Source organism: Setaria viridis, chromosome 9 (genome assembly GCF_005286985.2).
Source record: "Setaria viridis chromosome 9, Setaria_viridis_v4.0, whole genome shotgun sequence".
NCBI classification, from domain to species: Eukaryota; Viridiplantae; Streptophyta; class Magnoliopsida; order Poales; family Poaceae; genus Setaria; species Setaria viridis.
Window position 1 is genome coordinate 6,121,599 of NC_048271.2, and position 21,678 is coordinate 6,143,276.

At 48.2% G+C, this 21,678-nt stretch overlaps 5 protein-coding genes across 7 annotated transcripts; 4 read left to right on the forward strand and 1 right to left on the reverse strand.

The window, feature by feature from the left end:
* The first annotated feature begins 977 nt into the window (after positions 1-977).
* LOC117839897 (protein ACCELERATED CELL DEATH 6) lies at positions 978-3,216 on the forward strand. Its single transcript, XM_034720327.2, has 2 exons — positions 978-1,904; positions 1,991-3,216. The coding sequence occupies exons 1-2, from the start codon at positions 1,304-1,306 to the stop codon at positions 3,061-3,063; spliced, it is 1,674 nt and encodes a 557-aa protein (XP_034576218.1). The 5' UTR covers positions 978-1,303; the 3' UTR covers positions 3,064-3,216.
* Positions 3,217-4,267: 1,051 nt separating this feature from the next.
* LOC117835177 (protein ACCELERATED CELL DEATH 6) lies at positions 4,268-6,487 on the forward strand. The gene is made up of 2 exons (XM_034714559.2): positions 4,268-5,158; positions 5,246-6,487. Exons 1-2 carry the CDS (start codon positions 4,576-4,578, stop codon positions 6,313-6,315), a joined length of 1,653 nt encoding a protein of 550 aa, XP_034570450.1. The 5' UTR covers positions 4,268-4,575; the 3' UTR covers positions 6,316-6,487.
* A 356-nt stretch (positions 6,488-6,843) lies between these two features.
* On the reverse strand, positions 6,844-9,412 carry LOC117840325 (beta-fructofuranosidase, insoluble isoenzyme 3). Of its 2 annotated transcripts, XM_034720820.2 has the most exons (3): positions 8,890-9,412; positions 7,388-8,760; positions 6,844-7,297 (listed from the first exon to the last, which is right to left on the reverse strand). In XM_034720820.2, the coding sequence occupies exons 1-3, from the start codon at positions 9,056-9,058 to the stop codon at positions 7,091-7,093; spliced, it is 1,749 nt and encodes a 582-aa protein (XP_034576711.1). In that variant the 5' UTR covers positions 9,059-9,412; the 3' UTR covers positions 6,844-7,090. The 2 variants fall into 2 exon arrangements, with proteins under 2 accessions (XP_034576711.1, XP_072147265.1); XM_072291164.1 differs by having other exon boundaries at positions 6,844-8,760.
* Positions 9,413-16,013: 6,601 nt separating this feature from the next.
* LOC117837441 (uncharacterized) lies at positions 16,014-19,268 on the forward strand. Of its 2 annotated transcripts, none has more exons than XM_034717065.2 (8): positions 16,014-16,331; positions 17,267-17,347; positions 17,424-17,512; positions 17,601-17,675; positions 17,785-17,903; positions 17,975-18,196; positions 18,277-18,345; positions 18,704-19,268. In XM_034717065.2, exons 1-8 carry the CDS (start codon positions 16,209-16,211, stop codon positions 18,883-18,885), a joined length of 960 nt encoding a protein of 319 aa, XP_034572956.1. In that variant the 5' UTR covers positions 16,014-16,208; the 3' UTR covers positions 18,886-19,268. The 2 variants fall into 2 exon arrangements, with proteins under 2 accessions (XP_034572956.1, XP_034572955.1); XM_034717064.2 differs by having other exon boundaries at positions 16,015-16,331; positions 18,680-19,268.
* Positions 19,269-19,415: 147 nt separating this feature from the next.
* Positions 19,416-21,578, forward strand: LOC117837440 (putative pentatricopeptide repeat-containing protein At3g28640). Its single transcript, XM_034717063.2, has one exon. It carries the CDS (start codon positions 19,785-19,787, stop codon positions 21,468-21,470), a length of 1,686 nt encoding a protein of 561 aa, XP_034572954.1. The 5' UTR covers positions 19,416-19,784; the 3' UTR covers positions 21,471-21,578.
* Positions 21,579-21,678: the final 100 nt, after the last annotated feature.

Genomic DNA, 21,678 nt, shown 5'->3' on the forward strand with positions numbered 1-21,678 from the left:
TCTTATCGAGCTTTTTGTCCAGCCTACTCTATTTGACTTGTGCATTGGATGTCCCATTTGGCAGACATTTATTTTTTTTCAATTGTTATATTTCTTATTTCCAAATTTGAATTGAAATGAATTCTAAGTTGACGGGAAATCACCAAATGTCCAACAGTTAGTATACATTTTTAAACATAAGTAGTTTCAATGATTTGAAATTCATCTCCTCAAATCTCTCAAGAGTTGGCTTGGCAATGGCAGCACTAGTAATGAACAATTCAACCGTGAGGATTGTCCAATGGTACTCCATCCGTCCCGTAATATAGCTACATTTAGATATTTTCAGATAGATTAAGGAGAAAGCTGAAAGGTCTAATTTTTTGAAGTCAAAAGGTCTAATTTGCCCTCAGTTAATTAGATCAAATTTTGAATGTTTCCATCCGTCCCGTAATATAGCTACATTTAGATATTTTTAGATAGATTAAGGAGAAAGCTGAAAGGTCTAATTTTTTGAAGTCAAAAGGTCTAATTTGCCCTTAGTTAATTAGATCAAATTTTGAATGTTTAATGTAGCTATATTTTAGGATGGAGGGAGTAGTACTAGTGGTAGAGCTTAAGATACCTATGCCATCAATTATCCACATGGTGACATGGAGGTAAGAGAAGGAGAGAACTGAGCCCTTGGTGAGTAGCTAGGCTACTATAGCTGAAAATGAGGCAACTTACCATGTTTCCAAAATATATGCAAGAATTTAAAACAATAGGAAACGAGCTTATAAATAATCCATTAGAAAAGATAAGTGTTATCTTTTCCTTAAGAATTAGTTATACACTTGGTATCTTTGATAGACAAATATATTACGGACAATCGTATCCTTTAATAAAATGATAAGTTTAATAGGAATTTTCCTTACGAAAAGATAAGTTTGATGTTAAAGGCTAAAGAAGTATAAGTTTAATAAAATGATGGCATCATGCTTTAATGGAGAAAAAGTACATATACCAAACTTGGTCCATTTGGGCTAAGCCTGCTTGCAGGTGCAGCAGTAGGATGAGAGCTGGAATATACCAAGGTTGATTTGCAAGTAACCAGTCCTTTTATGTTCCAAAGCAGCCCAGCTTGCTGGAAAGTTCAAAGTGCAAGTATACTTCTATCATATAGGAACTGCCCTCCTAATCCTCTCGGTGCCTTTGTTGCTACTGTTGCAACTTTTTTGCACCTGTCGTTCTTGTCCTGAAATTGATCTACTGAGATCAGATTGGCAGCAGAGCCTGCAGCTAGAATTAGGAACGCTCTCTGTTCCATCAGTAGTTGCAAGGTATGGATACCGAGAGACGCATGGATCCGGCGCTGTACAAGGCGGCGACGCAGGGGAAAGTGGCGAGCCTGAGGCAGCTGGTGGATCCGGAGGACCCCAGCGTCCTCAGCTCCACGACGCCCCAGCTCAACTCAGCGCTCCACCTCGCCGCCCAGCACGGCCACGCCGCGTTCGCCGTCGAGGTCCTGGACAAGAACGAGGAGCTTCTCGTCGCCCGGAACGACGACGGCGACACCCCGCTGCACCTCGCGGCGAAGGCGGGAAAGCTGGAGGTGGCGCAGCTGCTCATCGACCGCGCCCTGGCCTGGCCGCAGGACAAGAAGAGCCCCCTGATCATGACGAACAAGGCGGGCAACACCGCGCTGCACGAGGCGGTGCGGAACCGCAGGGCTGCCGTGGCGGTGGCTCTGCTCGACGCCGATCCCAGCCGCGGCCACGACCTCAACGAGCGGATGGAGTCGCCGCTGCACATGGCCGCCCGCGAGGGCCTCGTTCAGGTCGTCCAGAAGATCGTTGATTACACCTGGGTCGGCCAGGAGTTCTTGCCCTCCGTCTCCCTGTCCGGCACCGCCCTGCACCAGGCCGTGCTCGGCACTCATCACCGTAAGCACTCTGAAAAATCACAAAACTGTTGCATTGCATCGATCCTACGACAATACGAGTTCACAAAAATATAAAATTGCGTACAGGGATCGTGGAGATCCTGCTGGAGAAGCGGCCGGAGCTGATCGAGCTGACCGACTCCGACGGCAACAACGCCCTTCACTACGCGGCGCAGAAGGACCACCAGCGCGCGGTAGAGCTGCTGCTCAAGACGCGGACGGAGCTGGCCTACAAGCGCAACCACCAGAGCATGTCCCCGCTGCACGTCGCAGCGCACTACGGCTCGACGGACGCCATCAAGGCGCTGCTCCGGCACTGCCCCGACGTGGCCGAGATGGCGGACGGCTACGGCCGCAACGCCTTCCACGCCTCCGTCGAGAACGGCAAGGCGAACGCGCTCAGGAGCCTGCTCCGCCGCGTCCGTCCCGCCGAGCTGCTCAACCGCGTCGACGCCAACGGCGACACGCCGCTGCACATCGCCGCCAAGAGGAGCCGCGTCCACTGCGCGCTGCTGCTGCTCAACGACCGCCGAGTCGACCCCTGCGTCCGCGACCACGACGGCCAGACGGCGCGCAGCCTCGTGGAAACGAAGCTGCACACGGGGGAGATGGACGCCTACGAGATGTACCTCTGGAAGCAGCTCAAGCACCAGGAGTTCAAACGGTGCCGCAAGCAGCAGTTGCCGCCGCTCGCCACCTACCCTAGCCGCAGGGGCTCCAACGACAAGTACTTCGAGCGCATCGTCGAGACCTACATCCTCGTCGCCACGCTCATCGCCACCGTCACCTTCGCCGCCACCTTCACCATGCCCGGCGGCTACGACCAGACCAAGGGCATCGCGCTCCACGGCCGCAACACCGCGTTCAAGATCTTCGTCATCTCCAACACCGTCGCCATGTGCAGCTCCATCGTCGTCGTCTTCTGCTTCATCTGGGCCTGGCAGGACCCCGTCAGGTTCAAGGTTGATCAGCTCCTGTGGGGCCATAGGCTCACGATTATCGCCTGCCTCGGCATGCTCGTCTCGCTCATGACTGCGGTCTACATCACCGTGGCGCCCACGTCACGGTGGCCCGCTTACGTCGTCATCGCCATCGGCGTGAGCACTCCGGCCGTCGTCGTCCTCATGCTGGGCAGGGATGTGATCTTCGTGCCGTTCTAACTACGTCATCAAACGTGTGTGCTTGCTGCACGTGCTAATATTTGTAGGAACATATAAAAATGTTGTCAAATTGTGGAGTAAACTTTATTGAACTCCATCAGAGGCCATGTCGAAAAATGAGAATGTATAGCATATAGCCCGTTTGAAGCTCGAGACGTGATTGCTCTGATAATTTTTCTTTTGACAATCTCCTAAATATCTTCAGCGATCTTCATTTTCCACTGCTACTTGCACAACAAACTACTATTATTCATTTTCCATCACTACTTGCACAGAGACTCCTTGATGTCTGAGCAAGCATACTCTTGGCTGCTCTCTGGAACACGGACGGAACGGGAGAGAACGCTGTCACCTCGGCGCGGAACATGTGCAGGGCACGGTCACCATCTTCAGAACGCGGCTGAGAGCCCCGTCGCCACCCGGATCGGCGCGACGGTGCACGATCACAACCAGCACCAGCCACCAGGAATCGTGTGGGTCACCATGGTCGCCACTCGCCAGAGCGCGTGTGGACGCGATGCGGAGTGGACTCAAGCCACAGCCACGCGCGAGATCGTCACACGCACTGGTAATTGGGTCATGCAAGGCGAACCAATTACCAATGCGGTCTGGCGGAGTCGGGCCGGATTTGTGGAGGTGTCGGAAACACTAGCTGGGCTGTTCGGCCTTCGCACCGGCCAATTGGCACTTTTTTTTTCTTTTCAACTGTTTGAATAATTCTTATTTCCAAATTTTGCTCAAAACAAATTCGAAATGAGGGAAACCCCGCGCGAAATAAAATAAATAAAATTAAAAATATGATTAGTTGGTAGTTTGGACTTTTTCTCGTACCTCTTGCCTTATCAATCAAATATCGAAGTCTTCAAATTAAACCGCAGCGTATATCTTTCATAGATTGTTGTTCTCTACTTGGTTCATCAGAAATTAAACATTGTAATTACATTTCTGCTAAAAAGTAATTAGACTTCTAGTGGTAGGCAATAGGTTTGTTGATAGACTGATAGTAAGGCTTCTATGGTGATTTGTCAATCTCAACGTTGAGCTAAGAGAGGATCTATATTCTCTATCCTTGTCCAGTCGTTATGCTTCCTGTATGATGTCCGTTGATGTTAAAAGGCTAATATAAGCTCTGGCATCGATGCTTTAAGCGACAAAGTACTTGTACCAAACTTGCTCCATTTGGACTAAGCATGCTTGCTGATGCGGCAGCAGGAGGAGAGAACCGGAATATACCAAGGTTGATTTGCAAGTAACTGCAGTTGTTTTATGCCTCGAAAGCAGGCCAGCATGCTGGAAAGTTCAAAGCGCAAGTACACTTCTACTACTACTACTACTACTACCCTCTCGCTCTCGGTACCTTGTAGTTGTAGGCTAGCCACTGTTGCAACTTTTCATGCGTGTCAACCAACCGAGCGGCTTTTTTCCACCTGTCTATCTAGCCCTTAAATTGATCTACTGACAGACGCGCCTCTGTACGAACAGTAGTTGCAAGGCATAGACAGCGAGAGACGCATGGATCCGGCGCTGTACAAGGCGGCGACGCAGGGGAAAGTGGCGAGGCTGAACCAGCTGGTGGATCCGGAGGACCCCAGCATCCTCAGCTCCACGACGCCCCAGCTCAACACGGCGCTCCACCTCGCCGCCGCGCACGGCCACGCCGCGTTCGCCGACGAGGTCCTGGACAAGGACGAGGAGCTGCTCGTCGCCCGGAACGACGACGGCGACACCCCGCTGCACCTCGCGGCCAAGGCGGGCAAGCTGGAGGTGGCGGAGCTGCTCGTCAGCCGCGCCCTCGCCTGGCCGCAGGACAAGAAGAGCCCTCTGGTCATGACCAACAAGGTGGGCAACACCGCGCTGCACGAGGCGGTGCGGAACCGCAGGGGCGCCGTGGCGGTGGCGCTGCTGGACGCCGACCCCGGCCGCGCCTACGACCTCAACGAGCAGATGGAGTCGCCGCTGCACATGGCCGCCCGCGAGGGCCTCGTCCATGTCGTCCGCAAGATATTCGACTTCACCTGGGTCGAGGCGGAGTACGTGCCCTCTGTCGCCGTCAGCGGCACAGCTCTGCACCAGGCCGTGCTCGGCGGTCACACCAGTAAGTGAGCTGGAAAAAAACACTTGCTTTCAACAAGCACATCCAGATAGCAAAATTCTTATAGCGCGAGCTGTTTTTTCGCTGTAGAGATCGTGGACATCATGGTGGAGAAGCACATCTGGCTGCTGGACCTGACCGACTCTGACGGCAACAACGCGCTGCACTATGCGGCGCAGAAGAACAACTCGCAGGTGGTGGAGCTGCTGCTCAACAAGCAGGCGCAGCTGGCCTACAAGCCCAACGGAGAGCGACAGTCCCCGCTGCACGTCGCCGCGCACTACGGCTCGACGGCGGTCATCAAGGCGATGCTCCGGCACTGCCCCGACGTGGCCGAGATGGTGGACATCCATGGCCGCAACGCCCTGCACGTCTCCGTCACCAGCGGCAAGACGAACGCGCTCAGGTACCTGCTCCGCCATATCCGCCCCGCCGAGCTGCTCAACCGCGTCGACGGCAACGGCGACACGCCTCTGCACATCGCCGCCAAGATGAGCCGCGTCCAGTCGGCGCTGCTGCTGCTCAACGACCGCCGCGTCGAGCTGTGCGTCCGCGACCGCGACGGCCAGACCGCGCGCAGCCTCGTCGAGATCAAGCTGCACACCGGCGAGATGGACGCCTACGAGATGTACCTCTGGAAGCAGCTCAAGCAGCAAGAGTCCAAAAGGTGCCGCAAGCAGCAGCTGCCGCCACTGGCTCCCTACCCCAGCCGGAGGGCCTCCAACGACAAGTACTTCGAGTGCATCGTCGAGACCTACATCCTAGTCGCTACCCTCATCGCCACTGTGACCTTCGCCGCCACATCCAGCGTTCCCGGCGGCTACCACGATGATGGCATCGCCGTTCACAGCAACAACATCGCATTCCATATCTTTATCATCTCCAACACCGTTGCCATGTGCAGCTCCATCGTCGTCGTCTTCTGCTTCATCTGGGCTTGGCAGGACCCCGTCCGGTTCAAGGTCGACCAGCTCTTGTGGGGACACAGGCTCACCGTCATCGCCTGCCTCGCCATGCTCGTCTCGCTCATGACCGCCGTCTATATCACCATAGCGCCCGAATCACGGTGGCCGGCCTACGTCGTCATCGTCATCGGCGTGAGCACTCCGGCCGTCGTCTTCCTAATGCTGGGCAAGGAGGTGATATTCGTGCCGATGTAAAAAAAGTGTATCTACGCTCTAGGAAATTTCCAAGATACGTTGTTTTAGTTTTATATATCCAATTTGATTTTATCTAAAATCCTTTACAATTTGGAACGGATGGGATGCTAAGTTAAACTCATGTGTCTTTAACAAAGATGTACTATCAAGATATGTTTATTTGTGGATTTAATGAACTAATTGAATTGATGTTGTAGATGTTGATGCATTGCCGATCAAAGGGAATGTGCACATGATCCCTTGTTTTTTTTAAATAAATGAACCCCTGTACTACATGCTATTGATAGTGACAGATGTCAAAGAAAGATAGGTGGACCTAATCACGGGTGAAAACGACTATTAAAAGAATAAAGTTTTACTATTTATCTGTCGATAAATTTTTAGAAAAAAATCTGTTGAATTTTTTGACGTTGCAAATATTATTCTTCGATGTTTCAAAATATTTCGTAATTTTAGGGAGTAAATGTGGTAAATTCTCATGATGTTACATATGCTATTTACTCTGTTTCAATTTATATTGTTCTCAAATGTTGCATAGTACTTCAGGTTTCAGTTATATTAAACATGGGAGAATAACATGTAATATCAGAGAAGCGACATCACAAAATTCAATAGATTTGACCTCTAAAATCTGGAGACAGATAATCACGAGTGAAAACGACTATTAAAAGAATATTAAGCAACTCACAAATTAACTTGTCACGCGACTCTTCACATAATAAAATCATCTACTAGCTACTTACATATTTGCAACTGATCGGCGCGCGGCCAGGCGTCATCTCTTCGTCGGTTCCACCGCGTCGCTGGTGATCTTCGCCGACCGCATCTCGTACGCGTTGAGGTGGGTGACCTTGACGTCCGACTCGCCGTTATTGAACACGTAGAGGCGCGCCTTGTCGCCGACGGCCTTGGTCGGGTACACCCTCGACAGGATGCACGTCTTGCCGTGCGCGCCGAAGCTCTCCACCACCGAGTGGTCAATCTGCACGCGCATACGCGAGTACGGGCAATCATCAGGACATAGATCGATTACGAAAATCACATGATTAATCAGACATCTAATTTTACGTACCAGAGTCCTAAGAGCGATCTTGCCGCCGGTCTGGGCGATGTCGACGTCGACGAAGCCGGCGAAGGTCGGCTTGTAGAGGTCGTCGGCGTGCGACGACATGGACGGGTCATTGCACATGAGCACGACGTGCTTGCCGCCGTCGCCGCCCTTGAACACCCTGAAGAACACGGCGGTGCGCTCCCCGTGCTCGTCGGACGCGAGCGCCCACAGCCCGAACGGCCCGACGCCGCCCCTGGCGTCCGCGCCGCGGGCCGCGCACACCGTCTGCGCGTCCGCGCCGCGCCATGCCGGGTCGAACGGCTCCGCCTTGTCCAGGTCCATCACCTGGAACGACGCCTCCACGTCGGCCTGCGCCGCCGACGCGAGCCCCGTGACCTCGAAGTGGCTGCCGCCGGCGACGAGCGTGTCCGTGACGTTGGCGTGGGCGCCGCGGAGGGACTCGATCTCGGCGACCGGCCACTGCACGAGCTGCTTGCCGTCCGAAGAGAGCCAGACCTTCCTCGGGATGGCCTGCACGCCGGCCCAGCCCTTGCGGATGTCGGCGGTGGCGGAGTCCGACTCGTTGGCCCAACCCCACAGGACGCGCCGCTGCTTCGCCGTGTCGAGGAACGTCTTGGACGCGTAGAAGTTGCCGTAGTCGTAGCGGAGCCCGTCGTTGCCGTCGGCGAGCGCCGCGTCCGGCACGTACGTGTCGGTGGCGTGGTCGTACTCGCCGAACGTGTAGTACTCGAACCGCGTCAGGTCGAGGCTCACCTTGAGCACGTGCTTCGTGCCGTTGCCGCTGCCACCGCCACCGCTGCCGACGGCCGGGGAAGTCGTCACGGGGTAGAAATCCGGGCACTCCCACATTCCGGTGTCGCCGGAGTGGAGCGCGCGCTTGGCTGGCGCCCACCGCTTGAAGTCCCTGCTGCGGTAGAGCACGGCGAGTCCCCGGTGGTTGTCCTTGGTGCCGATCACCAGGCGCCAGAGCCCGTCGGGGCCCTGCCACGCCGTCGTCGGGTCGCGGAACGCGGTGGCGTTCATCCCCGGCCCCGGCGCGATGACGGGGTTGTAGTCAGGCTTGACCCACTCCCGGAGGTACGGGTCGGAGAGGTCCTTGGGGTAGGCCACGTTCTGCACCTGCCGGTTCTCGCCGTCGATGCCGGTGTACATGATGACTGGCGTGCCGTCCGGGAGCACGGTGGCGGAGCCCGACCAACAGCCGTTGACGTCGAACGGCGCCGTCGGGTAGATCGCCGGCGGGAGCATGATCCAGTCGACGAGGTCCGTCGACACGGCGTGCGCCCACACGATGTTGCCCCACACCGCGCCCTTGGGGTTGTACTGGTAGAACAGGTGGTACACGCCCTTGTAGTACATCACGCCATTAGGATCTGCGCGCACAAGAACACGCGATCGATCTCGACGGTTAGTTTCTCCGATCCGATGGCGCAGCAGTTAACGAACAGAACATCGAGGGATCAAACGTTGTTGCGTCTTGGGTACACGGATGAAGCACTTACCGTTGATCCAGTGCTTGGGAGGCTGGAAGTGGTAGCCGGTGCGGAGCCCGTCGTCGACGGCGAGCTCGGGGTCGGCGGACGGCTGTGGCGATGGCGCCTCCGCTGCGCGGCACGACGGAAGCAGCGCGAGCAACAGGAGAACCACCCACGTCCAAGCCCTGATCGCCATGTCGAATCAAAAGTGCTAACTGCTCATCAACTAGTTTCTGTGTCGAGGAGACGAGGAGTACGAGGAAGAAAAAGGCGCGCGTACGTGCGAATTTATACAGGCCAGCGAGAGGCGCCGGCAAACTTACTGTCGGATTAGGATACGTGTGTTTGGATAAGTATTTCGATTACATGCAGTTCTACGAATATAAGTATTTTTTTTTCTGAGAGAGAACACACCGACGGGACTGGTATAATTGACGGGACTCTAGAGATCGTGGACTGATCGTGTTTCATGTATCGTCCTCCCGGAGACTCCTTATCCACACATGATTTGTCACCAATTCATTATCCATGTGTGGTGAGTCGTCTCGTACTCTCATCTATGTACTGCATCCGTTTTCCTACCATCTGCTATCTAAAAGACCGTACCATCAACTATTTTTAACTCTAAGATAAGAATTGGATAATATAATAATAATCATATGGATCTTGAAAATACATACAAACTGTTATTTCATTAGTATTTAATTAAAATGAGTGTTCAATATAAAGGTCAAATTATGTGTTGAAGATGGTGAAATGTGAAACAACTATCAAATAAAAGTAATATTTATATATTTATTTATGTTTGTATCTGCTTTCTTATTTGTAAAATACACTTCAGCTGCCCATCTATCTATATATATCAAGATATTGTTTACATTAATTGGGAATAAGAAACCATAGGTAAACAATTTTTTTTTACAAAAGTGTATTTTTCTAATTTGCACTTCATATGCTACTATTATTGTTCACAAAATAGATGCACGCATCCACATCGATGTTCCCTATCATATGCCAAAAGTAACATCGTCTAAGTTTTATAAAATCACTTGCCACTGCGCCACATAACTCATTTTGGTTCAGGGCTAAATCACCAATATGGTGATGTAATCATGGGAAGATTAAATTTCCAAACTATTAAGTATAACCAAAGTAATGTAATATTTAAAATGTGTGCTGGCCGCATTGGAAGTTCACTACTCAAATTAACAATATAAAAAAGTCAACAAAAAATATATAAAAACAAAATTCTTTAATAGTAGAAAAACGCACAAGCACGCTCGCTTGAGCTTTTCAGCGGCTGCAACGACAGCTGCAGTTGTGGCCGGCAGCCCATCCACTCGGCTGTCGCAGCAGCTGCAAAGCTGCTGGAGCGGCTGCTTGCGGGCTGCATGTGCTGAAGTGGGCTGCTGCAGCTGCAGCCGCAGCACAAGCTGCAGCCAGCTTCCCGGCCTAATAAAGTGGGGATCACGGCTGCTATATGCCTTTGAAGGAGCAATTTAGAAAGTTTTCATCCAACGGACAACTAATAGTCTCATAAATATGAGAAAATAATAATTCCAAACATCTCTCACTAAAATCACGTTCATGAGCTGCAAAACTGATTATAACAGATTTTCTAAATGAACCAAAATAAAAAAACTAGTGAATGGCAACAATGTAATTCGCCGTCAAGCAATCTCTTCTCTTAAAAAAAAAACCCGCAAAAGCCCATGACCATAATTCCAAAACCCACAATCTCTATTCTAGAACCCCTTGGAAGGAAACGGCCCAAAACGTGTCTAGACCTCACATTTTAAGCCCGGGCCATCCCAGCCCGTGGGCCTGATGGGTTTTGGCCCACCTATGCCATCTACAGGCCCGGCGTGGTCAGAGAAAATCAAGCCCGAAAAAAATCGGGCTGGCTCGAGCTCACCTAAACAACTAATTTTATTTATTTTTCAACTAAAAAAGAACGGGCGGTTGAGCCCGTCCGAAACCTCGGTCCGACAACGTCCATGGGCAATTCATGGGCACAAATTTTCGAGCCAAAATGAACTGTGCATGCATGCAATAGAGGACGGAATTGATGACATCGCCCACGTGCAAAGAAAGTTTCAATCTAAAAAATCTATAGATGTTAAACCTTGCATCTAAATTAAATTCCGAATACACCAATGGGTTTCTTACCTCAAGATCTTCACTTGACTATGTTTTCATGAAATATTTTAAAAAAATTTATAATACTCAATATTAATTTTGATTGCAGCAAACAAATACTTGAATACCTAGAACAAATAATTATCTCATGCAAACAAAAAAATAATATGGTGAACAAATGATTATAAGCCGCGAATAAAATATTGAACAAGAATGACCATTGCAAATAGAAAGGTTGTATGATACAAATAAAAGAGACGTACAAATAATAGTATAATAAAAACAAAAGTGACATACAAAATTATATTTATTTTGTTTTTAAATTTTCACCCCTATATTTCTTATTTATTAATTTATATTTATATTTTCATTTTGTATTTATTTTTATTTTTATTCTTGTATCAAAATAATTTATTTGTAAGTTGATGTATCTGCTTGCCATATAAAATTATTTATTCACGTGTTCTGCATTTTGTTAACATTTAGAGACTTATTTGTTCTTAATGTTATAATATTTGTTCGCTTTATATATTGAATTGTTCGACAGTAAATATAATTTGTTTGTGATGTTATAATATTTGTTCGTGATGTTGTAATATTCGGTCGCCATATAAACTCAATTATTCGTTTGCAATAATGACTAGTTTGCATGTGATTCTAGTTATTTAGACTGATATATTATAAATTATTTGTTTGATTTTGTATATTAAGTTGTTCGATGATGTGGACTTATTTATTCATGATGATTCAATTTTTTTTGCCTATACAATTAAATGTTCGTGATGTTCAATATTTCTGTTCGCATCGTATCATCTTTGTTCATCATGTTTAGTTTTTTGTTCGTAAGAAATAGTAATTTGTTTGTGTGGCGGAACATCAAACTTAAACTGGCTTAAGTGCACCTAATAGCTATCGGGACAACAATTATTCAAAATACACTTAAAACAATTTAAATCCGGTAGTCCGTCAAGTATCCCAGAATGCCTCGAATCATCCACGACTTGAATCTTAGTCATACATTAGGATCACTTCCATGAATGGAAAGCATCACCAAATATTACATTTTTACAGAAATACAAGAGGTATGACTTATTACAAACCATAGATTGAAACAAACTTAGAGTGCAAGTTAAATCATTCTAAGAGTTTCAAACTTAAAACAAGCCTCAGAAAAGTAAAGTAATTAAACAACTAAGTTTATTACTAGGGTACTGCAAGACTCGTAAAATACCCTAGTTCTTCAGGTCTTCCTCTTCGCCAGATTGCTGCTGTACAACTGAAAATAACAAAAGAGGATCCCTGAGTAAACAGGTACTCAGCAAGACCGACATGTCTAACCAGTATAGATAAACTAAAATAATAACCAGTATAGATAAACTAAAATAATAACCAGTATAGATAAACTAAAATAAAGTTCAAGGAGTATGATAGCCTTTTAGTATACTGGTCAACTCAACATTTTGCGAAAAACTTACTACTCATGGAACCTTAGTTTTATTATTTTAACCATAATTAGTTCTTACCTAACCAGGCTAGGTGAATAAAACATTTTGATCAAACAAGTGGAACTAAACATCGTACAACAATATCAATTTAAGGAAAGCATCATATTAAACTTGTTTACTCTACAATGCTTAAGCGATGATCAAGTGCATTCATAACCAAGAATTGCGGCGATCTAAACCGATTTACATCCTGCAGAAGATACCTAATCACCAGCCATGCACAACTAGCTATACCCAAAGATCGAAAACATAATCACCCGAATCCAGGGACGCACCCCCACATGGGACCCCACATCTGGCCTGATCTTCATGAGTTTCAGGCTACGCCCCTGCCTTTCTGCCACACGCTAAGCACAGGTAAGAACATTTCCAATCAGAGAGCCAAGTAACCTATCAGGCTTTGCTGGTCCCAAAAACAGTAAGCAACCAGGTAATATCACTTGATCAACGGTTAAAATAACGAATGGGCCTTAACCAGTTTAACTGAGTAGACGGAACTACAGAACTCAAGACTCCTTTCTTGATTCCATCCAAGCTTCCGTCCACTATTTTCAAAATAGGTCATTTCCTTGATATAAACATGTATGAACAATGTTACCTTAGGTTACTGAGCACCAGAGGTACTAAGAAAGGATAAGGATAGCATAACTACGCTTTGCTAAGCATGGGACATCACTAATTATTTTGAACAAGTAGTAAAGATATCCTATAAACAAGGTTGGATTATACATAAGAGTAAGGTTTCAGTCAACTCCTAGACTTAATGCATAAATATGGAATAACTAATAATTTGGATACATGGATAGTAATTTCTGAAATTAATAGGTATAGATGCTCTGGGGCTTGCCTAGGTAAAAAATGTTAGTTCCTTTGGAAAACACTTCAATTAAAGGAGCAACTTCAACACCCTCTTCGAACTCCTGACGATCTTCAGATAATTCTATGAAATCCATTTCAGGAGCTTCAGGTTCTACGATATGATGCAGGTCACAGTTAGGATATGCAAAAATATTTTAAAACACTGATTATACAACTTAAGCTAAAAGCCAACACCAAACTACCCATAAAAAAATTATTTTCTTAACTAACTGAACTTAAACCTTTTCCTTTTCTTTTATTTATAAAAGCATTATAAATAATTTCTAATCTGAAAAAACTAATTCCTATGGATTAATAAGAATTTGTGAATAATAAATATTATTCAAAATTTTATACATTTTCTAAAGGTTAAGTATTCATTTAAGTACCTTTAATAAAGGCAGTAAATAAATACCTAATTTTTATTATCTTTTCCTAGAGTTTAAGAATTTTTAATGCATAAATAAAAATAACAAAAACCTAACAAAATTGGTTTCAATATTTTTGGACATTTCTATAAATTATGAAGAATTAAATATGAAAATTGGATTTAAAACTAATTTCTAAAACACCTAAACTCATTTCCCCACAAAACCCATGAGAAACCCTATTCCCACCCGCTGCCCACCTACACACGGCCACTGACAAGCGGAGCCCCGGTCAAGGCACAGTTGCCCGCCCTTGACCGCGGGTACCCCCGGCGGGTAACGTCGGCAACTCGCCGCAGGTGACCTCGCCGACGATGGGGACTAGCCAGGCGGACTCCCTAGGGCAGCGCACATCTACTAGTAGTGTTCTTGTTCTGGGCAGTGAGCTTCACAAGGGTGCTCGACAACGGCGACGGACATGACCGTGACCTCGCCGGCGCGAGCAATGAGGATAGCGGCGCTCCAGCCAGCTAATCGTTCAAGAGCTGTAGCAGCACTTATGCAAGCGACCTGAGCAAACATCTCAGATAGATAGGAGCTCAAGCCTAGTGCTCACTGTGAGGATGGCTACGGCGGCCGGTGGACGGGAAGAATGGCGAGGACAAGCTCGCCGGCGCGGAGTTGCGGGATTGAGAAGTGTAGAACATGGATTGGGTTATGGCGGAGCTGTGGGTAGGAGGAAATGAAGGGAGAAGCTGCGGGGCTCAGGAATCGGGCGTGAGGCGGACTATGCTCTGCTCTGTTCTTGCGGATGATGAAAGGAATAGAGACGGATGGCGACGGTGGCTCAGCTTATATGGACGGGTGGAGGCGGTAACAGGGCTAGCTGTGACTTGTGGCGTGGACATGACACGGAGGAAGCTTCGGCGGCGAGGCAGCAGCTGCAGGGCGGCCATGCGAAGACAAGCAGTGGCGGTGCCGGCAAGCAGACAAGCGGGTTGCTGGAGCAAAGGCGGTAATAGGGAAAAAATTGAGTTGGACACTACCTGTTCTTTGATGCAATTTGACCAAACCATTCATCAAATCGTCCCGAGCCTTTAACCAAAAATGTAGATGGTTCACTCTGCTACAAGTCATAAATAGGAATTTTGTTCCAACGATCAAAGGATTTGAAGATAAAAATCTTGGAACTTTAGTGCAAAACGAGCACTCCTACTGAACCTCTGAACCTTTTCCTCAGTTACAACCGTCAGTACAAGATTTAAACTTTGAGCTCACATTTAAATACTTACACCTCTTTTATTTGTGCAAGAACTGTTGCTATTGGTTAACCATAGATTCTAAAACCTATTTTGTAGGTTATTGGCCAACACTCTTTTATAGAAATTTCTCAAACTTTGAGCCAAAGTTGGCTACCTATTATTGTTTTCAGAGTGTAATGACAAATGCCATTTAGTATGTCAGTGATCACCCCCAAAGCAGCCCAACTTCCAAACTTTGAGCTCTGATTAAAATTTTAATTCCTCTTCTTTCCAATCCAACAACATATCCAAATGATCCTCAGTTTTTCCAAGATCACTTAGGGTCCTTCAAGATCTAAAGTTGCAATGAAAAATATTCCCAGAAATTAAGCTCGAAGTTGAGTACTTAGCACTTTTTTCAGACTATACATTGGAGATGTCCATGACTTGAATTTGACCTCCAACTTGATTCCTTTGAATTCTAAACACCTTCAAAGCTTGATTCCATATTTTTGTCAAATTTTCCAAATCTGAATCTTGAATTTGAATTTTTTTCCAAATTTGACTCAAATTTGGACTTAGCCCATAATACCTCTTTTTAATCAAATTTCATCATTAACATCTTAATGACCATTCTTAGGTTTTTAATAACGCTGGGTGTTACAGTTTGTGATGTTCAGGTATTTGTTCGCATTAGTTAGAAATAATTAATCCATTTTGTTAAAATTTTTTTTAAAATATTATCAAACATAGTCAAGGAGATCTTGTTTTTAAGATCTCGTCGTAATAAACATGATGGTTTAACTAAAATTTAATTTGGATATTTGGTTTAGGCTTTTTTTTATGCATGCTCTGTCCACTAATTCTTGCATGCACGGTGCATTTTTTTCTTTCCATACATACATGCATCCATAAAACGGGAGGCTCATCACCACCACCTGATTATTAGGCTGAAAGCAGTGGGCCGTGCGTGACAACTGCAGGTGACATATAATCGCCCCCGCAGATTTCCAGATCAACCCTTCACACTACCCCGTTCCTATTTTTCCTCTCCCCAAGAAAATAAAAAGCCTATTTCGTGTGCGCCGAGCACCGTATCGTTGGCTCCGTCTAGGGTTTTAGCCCCTGCCGCCGCAACCTCCCCATCCCCTGCCGCCGCACCCTCCTCTCCTCCTCGCGAATCCCGTGCTCCCCCGCAACACGCTGGGCGACGAGCGTCTGCGCCGGCGGCCGAGATGGACCGGTACCAGAGGGTGGAGCGGCCGCGGAACGAGTCGACCATCGAGGAGAACGAGATCCGCATCACCGCGCAGGGCCTCATCCGCAACTATGTCTCCTACGCCACCTCCCTCCTCCAGGTGCGTGCTCTTCCCATCCAGTTCTCCCACCGCCGGCGCATCGATTTTATCTTTATTATTAGGGCGCGCCGTTCCGTTCGATTTCCATGTTTCCGTACCGATTCGAATCGGCGTGCTTGGTCGTGGTGGGTTTGGACCGTTAGGCTGAAAAGCTGGATTCAAACCGCGACTTTTGTGGTTTTGATGGGAGATTGTGCGGTTTGAACGCCAAGTGTCTTGGTGCGCTAATTCCATGGTGCCATGAATGCCCATGTGAAATGGATTGGTGGGCTACTTATTTGTTGGCAGTCCAGTTCATGTGAATAAATTGGTTGAATCCTTGACATTTAGAAGATAATTCGCTGGAAATATTGGTGTGTCTGATTTTGGGATTGGGTTACATGCGTGTTCAATACAATGAGGACAGTGTTGATGTTAATGCACCAATCTGATATTTTCATGATGTATTTTTGGATTAGTATATGGATGACAATGCAGCTTAGTAGATATATGGAGAGTCTGCTGTTTCTGTTGCCAGTTTATTGTCAATGCTCTGGCATGGTAATCTGTTGCATGCTGTTAGTTTAGTCTAGCTTCCATGCTTTGATTGTGTTTACACTATGTGGATGTCTATAGGAGGCCTTTAGGTGTCTACAGTTTGATAAGTGGTTAATGCAGTTCTATTTGCAAAGCTTTATTTTTTCAGGTGCTCACTTTTTTAAGTTATTAGTTCAAAAAAATGCTTAGTTTTTTGCTTTTGCCGGTGTTTCTTGTGCTTAATCAGCCCCCTTATGTGGCAAACAAATGATACAAGACTTAATCCCCACTGCTGACACTTCAGTAGGATACTAGTAGTTTATCCTTTCTTGGCTTTTCCTAGCTTTACATTTACTATTTGCCAATTTACAATATAGTGTTAATATAATTTACCTTTTTCTTCTTATTCTTGTAATCAGGAGCGGAGAATTAAAGAGATTGTTTTGAAGGCCATGGGGCAGGCAATCAGTAAGTCTGTTGCTGTTGCAGAGATTATCAAGGTAATTCTTTTCTCTCTCGTTCTCATCTTTGTTTCATTTGTAGGCCACCGTATTTGACAAGCTTTATTTGAAACAGAAAAGAATCCCTGGTTTACATCAGGATACCAATATCAGTTCTGTCAGCATTACTGATACCTGGGAACCTATAGAAGAAGGCCTTGTCGCGTAAGTTTCTACTCACACTACTATATTATATTTTTATACACACAGCTCCATTTGCGTTTCTTATTGTAAAGCTTGCTTTCATTTCCAGGCTGGAGATGACTCGGCATGTTTCAATGATTTCAATTACCTTGTCTCCTGGAGAGCTGGATAAGAACACTCCTGGGTGAGCACTTCTGTTAGGATTATTGGTGTCAGACAGTAGTTACCCTTGTAAGATAAAACAGTACTTGTGCACAATACAGGATTGGAATCTTAAATTCATTTTTGTTCAGGTACCAAGCTCCAGCTTATGTTGAACAGCCCAGGCAACAGCAGCGTGTCCAGCAGGCACCACCACCGCAGCGCCAACCTCGCCGACCACAGGGCCAATTCCAGCAGCTTGAGTATGAAGGTACTACAGTGATAATTTGCACTGATACTCGTATTTCTGTTATCTAGTCTGGTAATCATTGCTTTGTTTAGACTCCTATGCACGAGGTCGAGGCAGAGGAAGGGGCCGTGGACGTGGAAGGGGTTGGGGTAGAGGAGGTTATGGCGGTTATGGTGGATATGGAAACAACCAAGGTGGGTACAATCAGGGTGGTGGGTATTATGATAATCAAGGTGGGTATGGCAGCTATGATAATCAAGGCGGGTATGGTGGTGGATATGGCTACAACCAAGGCAGATATGGAAACTACCAAGGTATTGAATGCTGCCTTGATTTAGACCATTGAACTTGCTTGAAGTCTTGGATGATTACATATCTTGATTTATTGAACCAGAAAATGGTGGGTATAGCCGAGGGCGAGGTGGTGGTATGCGTGGAAGAGGCAACTGGGGTTACCGTGGAGGTATGCCTGTTATAACCAACTTGTGCCTTCCATGTTCATCTGTATAATTTCTATTGTCTGTTAGTGCTCATCTTGTATTGTGCTGAATTGCTGAAACATTGCTTGTTTTGGACATTGGGCACTGCCCATGAATTCTGATTTGCTTTAATATAGTTACATTTTCGAGACCTATTCGTATTATAATTATAATGTGGTGAAAGTATTTTGTTTACTGCTTGAGTAAACAGTTTATGCCATTTGAAAGAAACTTCAAGTAGTTATAATTTGTTGCTCTGCATAGAAAGATTAGATCCATTATAAGTTGAAGCTGTTCTTAATATTGTTGGCTTTGCAGGCTATGATGGAGGCAGGGGTGGAGGCTATGATGGAGGCAGGGGCGGAGGCTATGAAGGAGGCAGGGGAGGCTATGAAGGAGGCAGGGGTGGTGGGTATGAAGGAGGCAGGGGTGGTGGTGGCTATGAGCAAGGCAGGGGTGGTGGTGGAAGGGGCTATGGTGGTCGTGGAAGGGGAAGAATGGGCGGCCGAGGTCGAGGGAACTGAGCACAGGCGCAAAATCCATGGGCTTCTTGTGTTTCTTCAATGCATGCTTTACTAATATCAGGGAAAAAAGATAAGTTATCTGAGCATTTGTGTTGGAAGCCGTCAGTTATGTGTGAAGTTTCTATTATTTTCCCTGAGCGCGAGGTTTGGTTGTGAGCATAATGCATTTGCAAGTTTTATCATGTTGTCATCTTTCAATATTTCTGCTGCCGAGGTTGCTTGTTTTCCCAATGGTCGTTGAATGCTGAGCATGCTGCCCTATGTTCATGCCCGCAGTATTAACAGATGGAAACTCTTCCCGTGTTAAATTGTTCATTCTATTTGTGCAGTTTTGTTTCAATTTATGTATCCATGGTGGTTAATACCATCAGATTTTAAACTCAGTTTCTTTTGTGCAAGTATTTGCCGGCGTACTTGAAACTGTTGAGCATATTCTTGTTTTTAGGCATCGACTCCTTGAAACGCCCCTTAATTCTTGGAGTGAGCACGAGAGATGGAAGTGAGCATTACTTCCGCTGGTTATCTATATCATGATGCCAAGATTAGCAAGGTTTATTATACCAGCCTATCACACACAACATCAGTATAATCATTTAGTGCAACTTCTGTGTTAATGTTAATACATTAATGATGTTCCCATCCAATCCTGTCAATGCTGAACATCTATGAGGATGAGATTGTCGATGACAAGGCAGATCAGCAGATGGTTTGAATAAAGTGACTGGTAAATCAGCAAGTTCGAATAAAGTGGCTGGTTAATCAGCTGATGACGTGAAGAAAGTGGTGAATTTGTTGCCTCAATTACGTCAGGAACATTAACCAATTGAAAATAGTTTAACCAAAATTTCTCACGACGCTAGAATTTGGAGTTCAATCTAAAAGCTGTTTAGGCCCTTTTCATGCGTAGTTTGCTAGCTCTAACGACTTATATACCCATCTTATACGGAAGGTCTCGTCATTTGGTGGTGCATCTTGAAACAACACACCCCCTCCGTAGTTCCGTGGCGAGGCGAAGGCTAGGTACCCAGCACCAGCAGGATCAAAACACGGCCGTGTTCCCGCCGATGCCCGTTTGCGAGTCTGCGAGCAAGCCAAGCATGCGCCCCTACATCCCCAAGGCCACCTTCGCCTTCTGCCACTCCCTCCTCGCCTCCCGCCTCCTCCCCTCCGCCGCCGCCCCTTCCTCGCCGCTCCTCCCCGTCCAGGCCCTCCTCACCACCGCCGGCCTCCTCCCCCGCCACCCGGACCTCTCCCTCCTCGCGCTCAACTCCCTCCTCCACGCCCTTTCCCGCCGCGCCGCCTCCCCAGCCCACCCGCGCCTCGCGCTCGGCCTCCTCCGCGACATGCTCTCCCCCGCCACGCCACTCCCCGCCCCGGACCACCTCTCCTTCCCCTTCGCGCTCTCCGCCGCCGCCGCAGTCGACGCCCCGGACTCCTCCTCCGATGCCGGGGCCGGGGCGCAGCTCCACGCGCTGCTCGTCCGGAACGCGCTCTTCCCCGTCGACCACTACGTCACCACCGCTCTGCTCCAGCTCTACGCGCCCCGCCCGGAGCTCGCGCGGCGGGTGTTCGACGAATTGCCCCGGCGGGAGGCGATCCACTACGACCTGGTCATCGGGGCGTACGCGCGCGCGGGGATGCCCGCGGAGGGGCTGGCGGTGTTCAGGGCCATGTTCGAGGACGGGGTCGCCCCCGACGCCGTCGTGCTCACCACGGCCGTCGCGGCGTGCGCGCAGGCCGGGGCGCTGGACTGCGGCGCGTGGGTGCACCGGTACGTGGAGCGCGCCGCGCCGGGCTTGCTCGGGGACGCGTTCGTGGGTTCGGCCCTGGTCAGCATGTACGCCAAGTGCGGGTGCCTGGACGAGGCGGTGCGGGTGTTCGACGGCATGCCGGAGCGGAACGAGTACGTCTGGGGCACCATGGTGGGCGCGTTCGCGGTGCACGGGATGGCGGCGGAGGCCGTCGCGTGCCTGGAGAGGATGGCGAGGGAGGACGGGGTACGGCCGGACGGCGTGGCGGTGCTTGGGGCGCTGTCAGCGTGCGCGCACGCCGGGAAGGTCGACGACGGGCTGCGCCTGCTCAGGGAGATGCGCGGCCGGTACGGCGTCGCGCCGGGGCACGAGCACTACAGCTGCACGGTCGACATGCTGTGCCGGGTCGGGCGGCTGGAGGACGCGGTCGGGCTCATCGGGACAATGCCTATGGCCCCGCTCGAGTCCGTGTGGGGCTCGGTGCTCGCCGGCTGCCGGAGCTACGGCAACGTGGAGCTGGCGGAGGTGGCGGCGCGGGAGCTCGAGAAGCTAGGCGGCACCGCCGATGAGGGCGTGTACGTCCAGCTGTCCAACATCTACCTCGATGCCAACCGGAAGGACGACGCGCGGCGTGTGCGAAAGCTGATCGGCAGCAGGGGGATCAAGAAGGCCCCCGCGTACAGCGCCGTAGAGGTCGACGGCGAGGTGAGCTCGTTCGTCGCCGACGACCAGGCGCACCCGCGGTGCTTCGAGATATGGGAGGTGCTTCGGCTGCTGGTCGACCAGATGGCGCAAAAACCAGACGAGGAAGAAACATTGCGTGCATTGTTGTAAATCAGAAGAATGTAGCATAGAAAACTGCAGCAATTTTACCATTAGGAACAGTGGTTGATGTTATATTTCAGAATTTTGACATTTCAAGTTTCAAATACCATTTTCTCACCCGAAAGGAAAAAAAAAGCGATTCTCGATTTTGCCATACGAGTTTGTACACAGAACTTATTCACTGTTTGCAGTAACAGTTACCGATTGTACACTACAA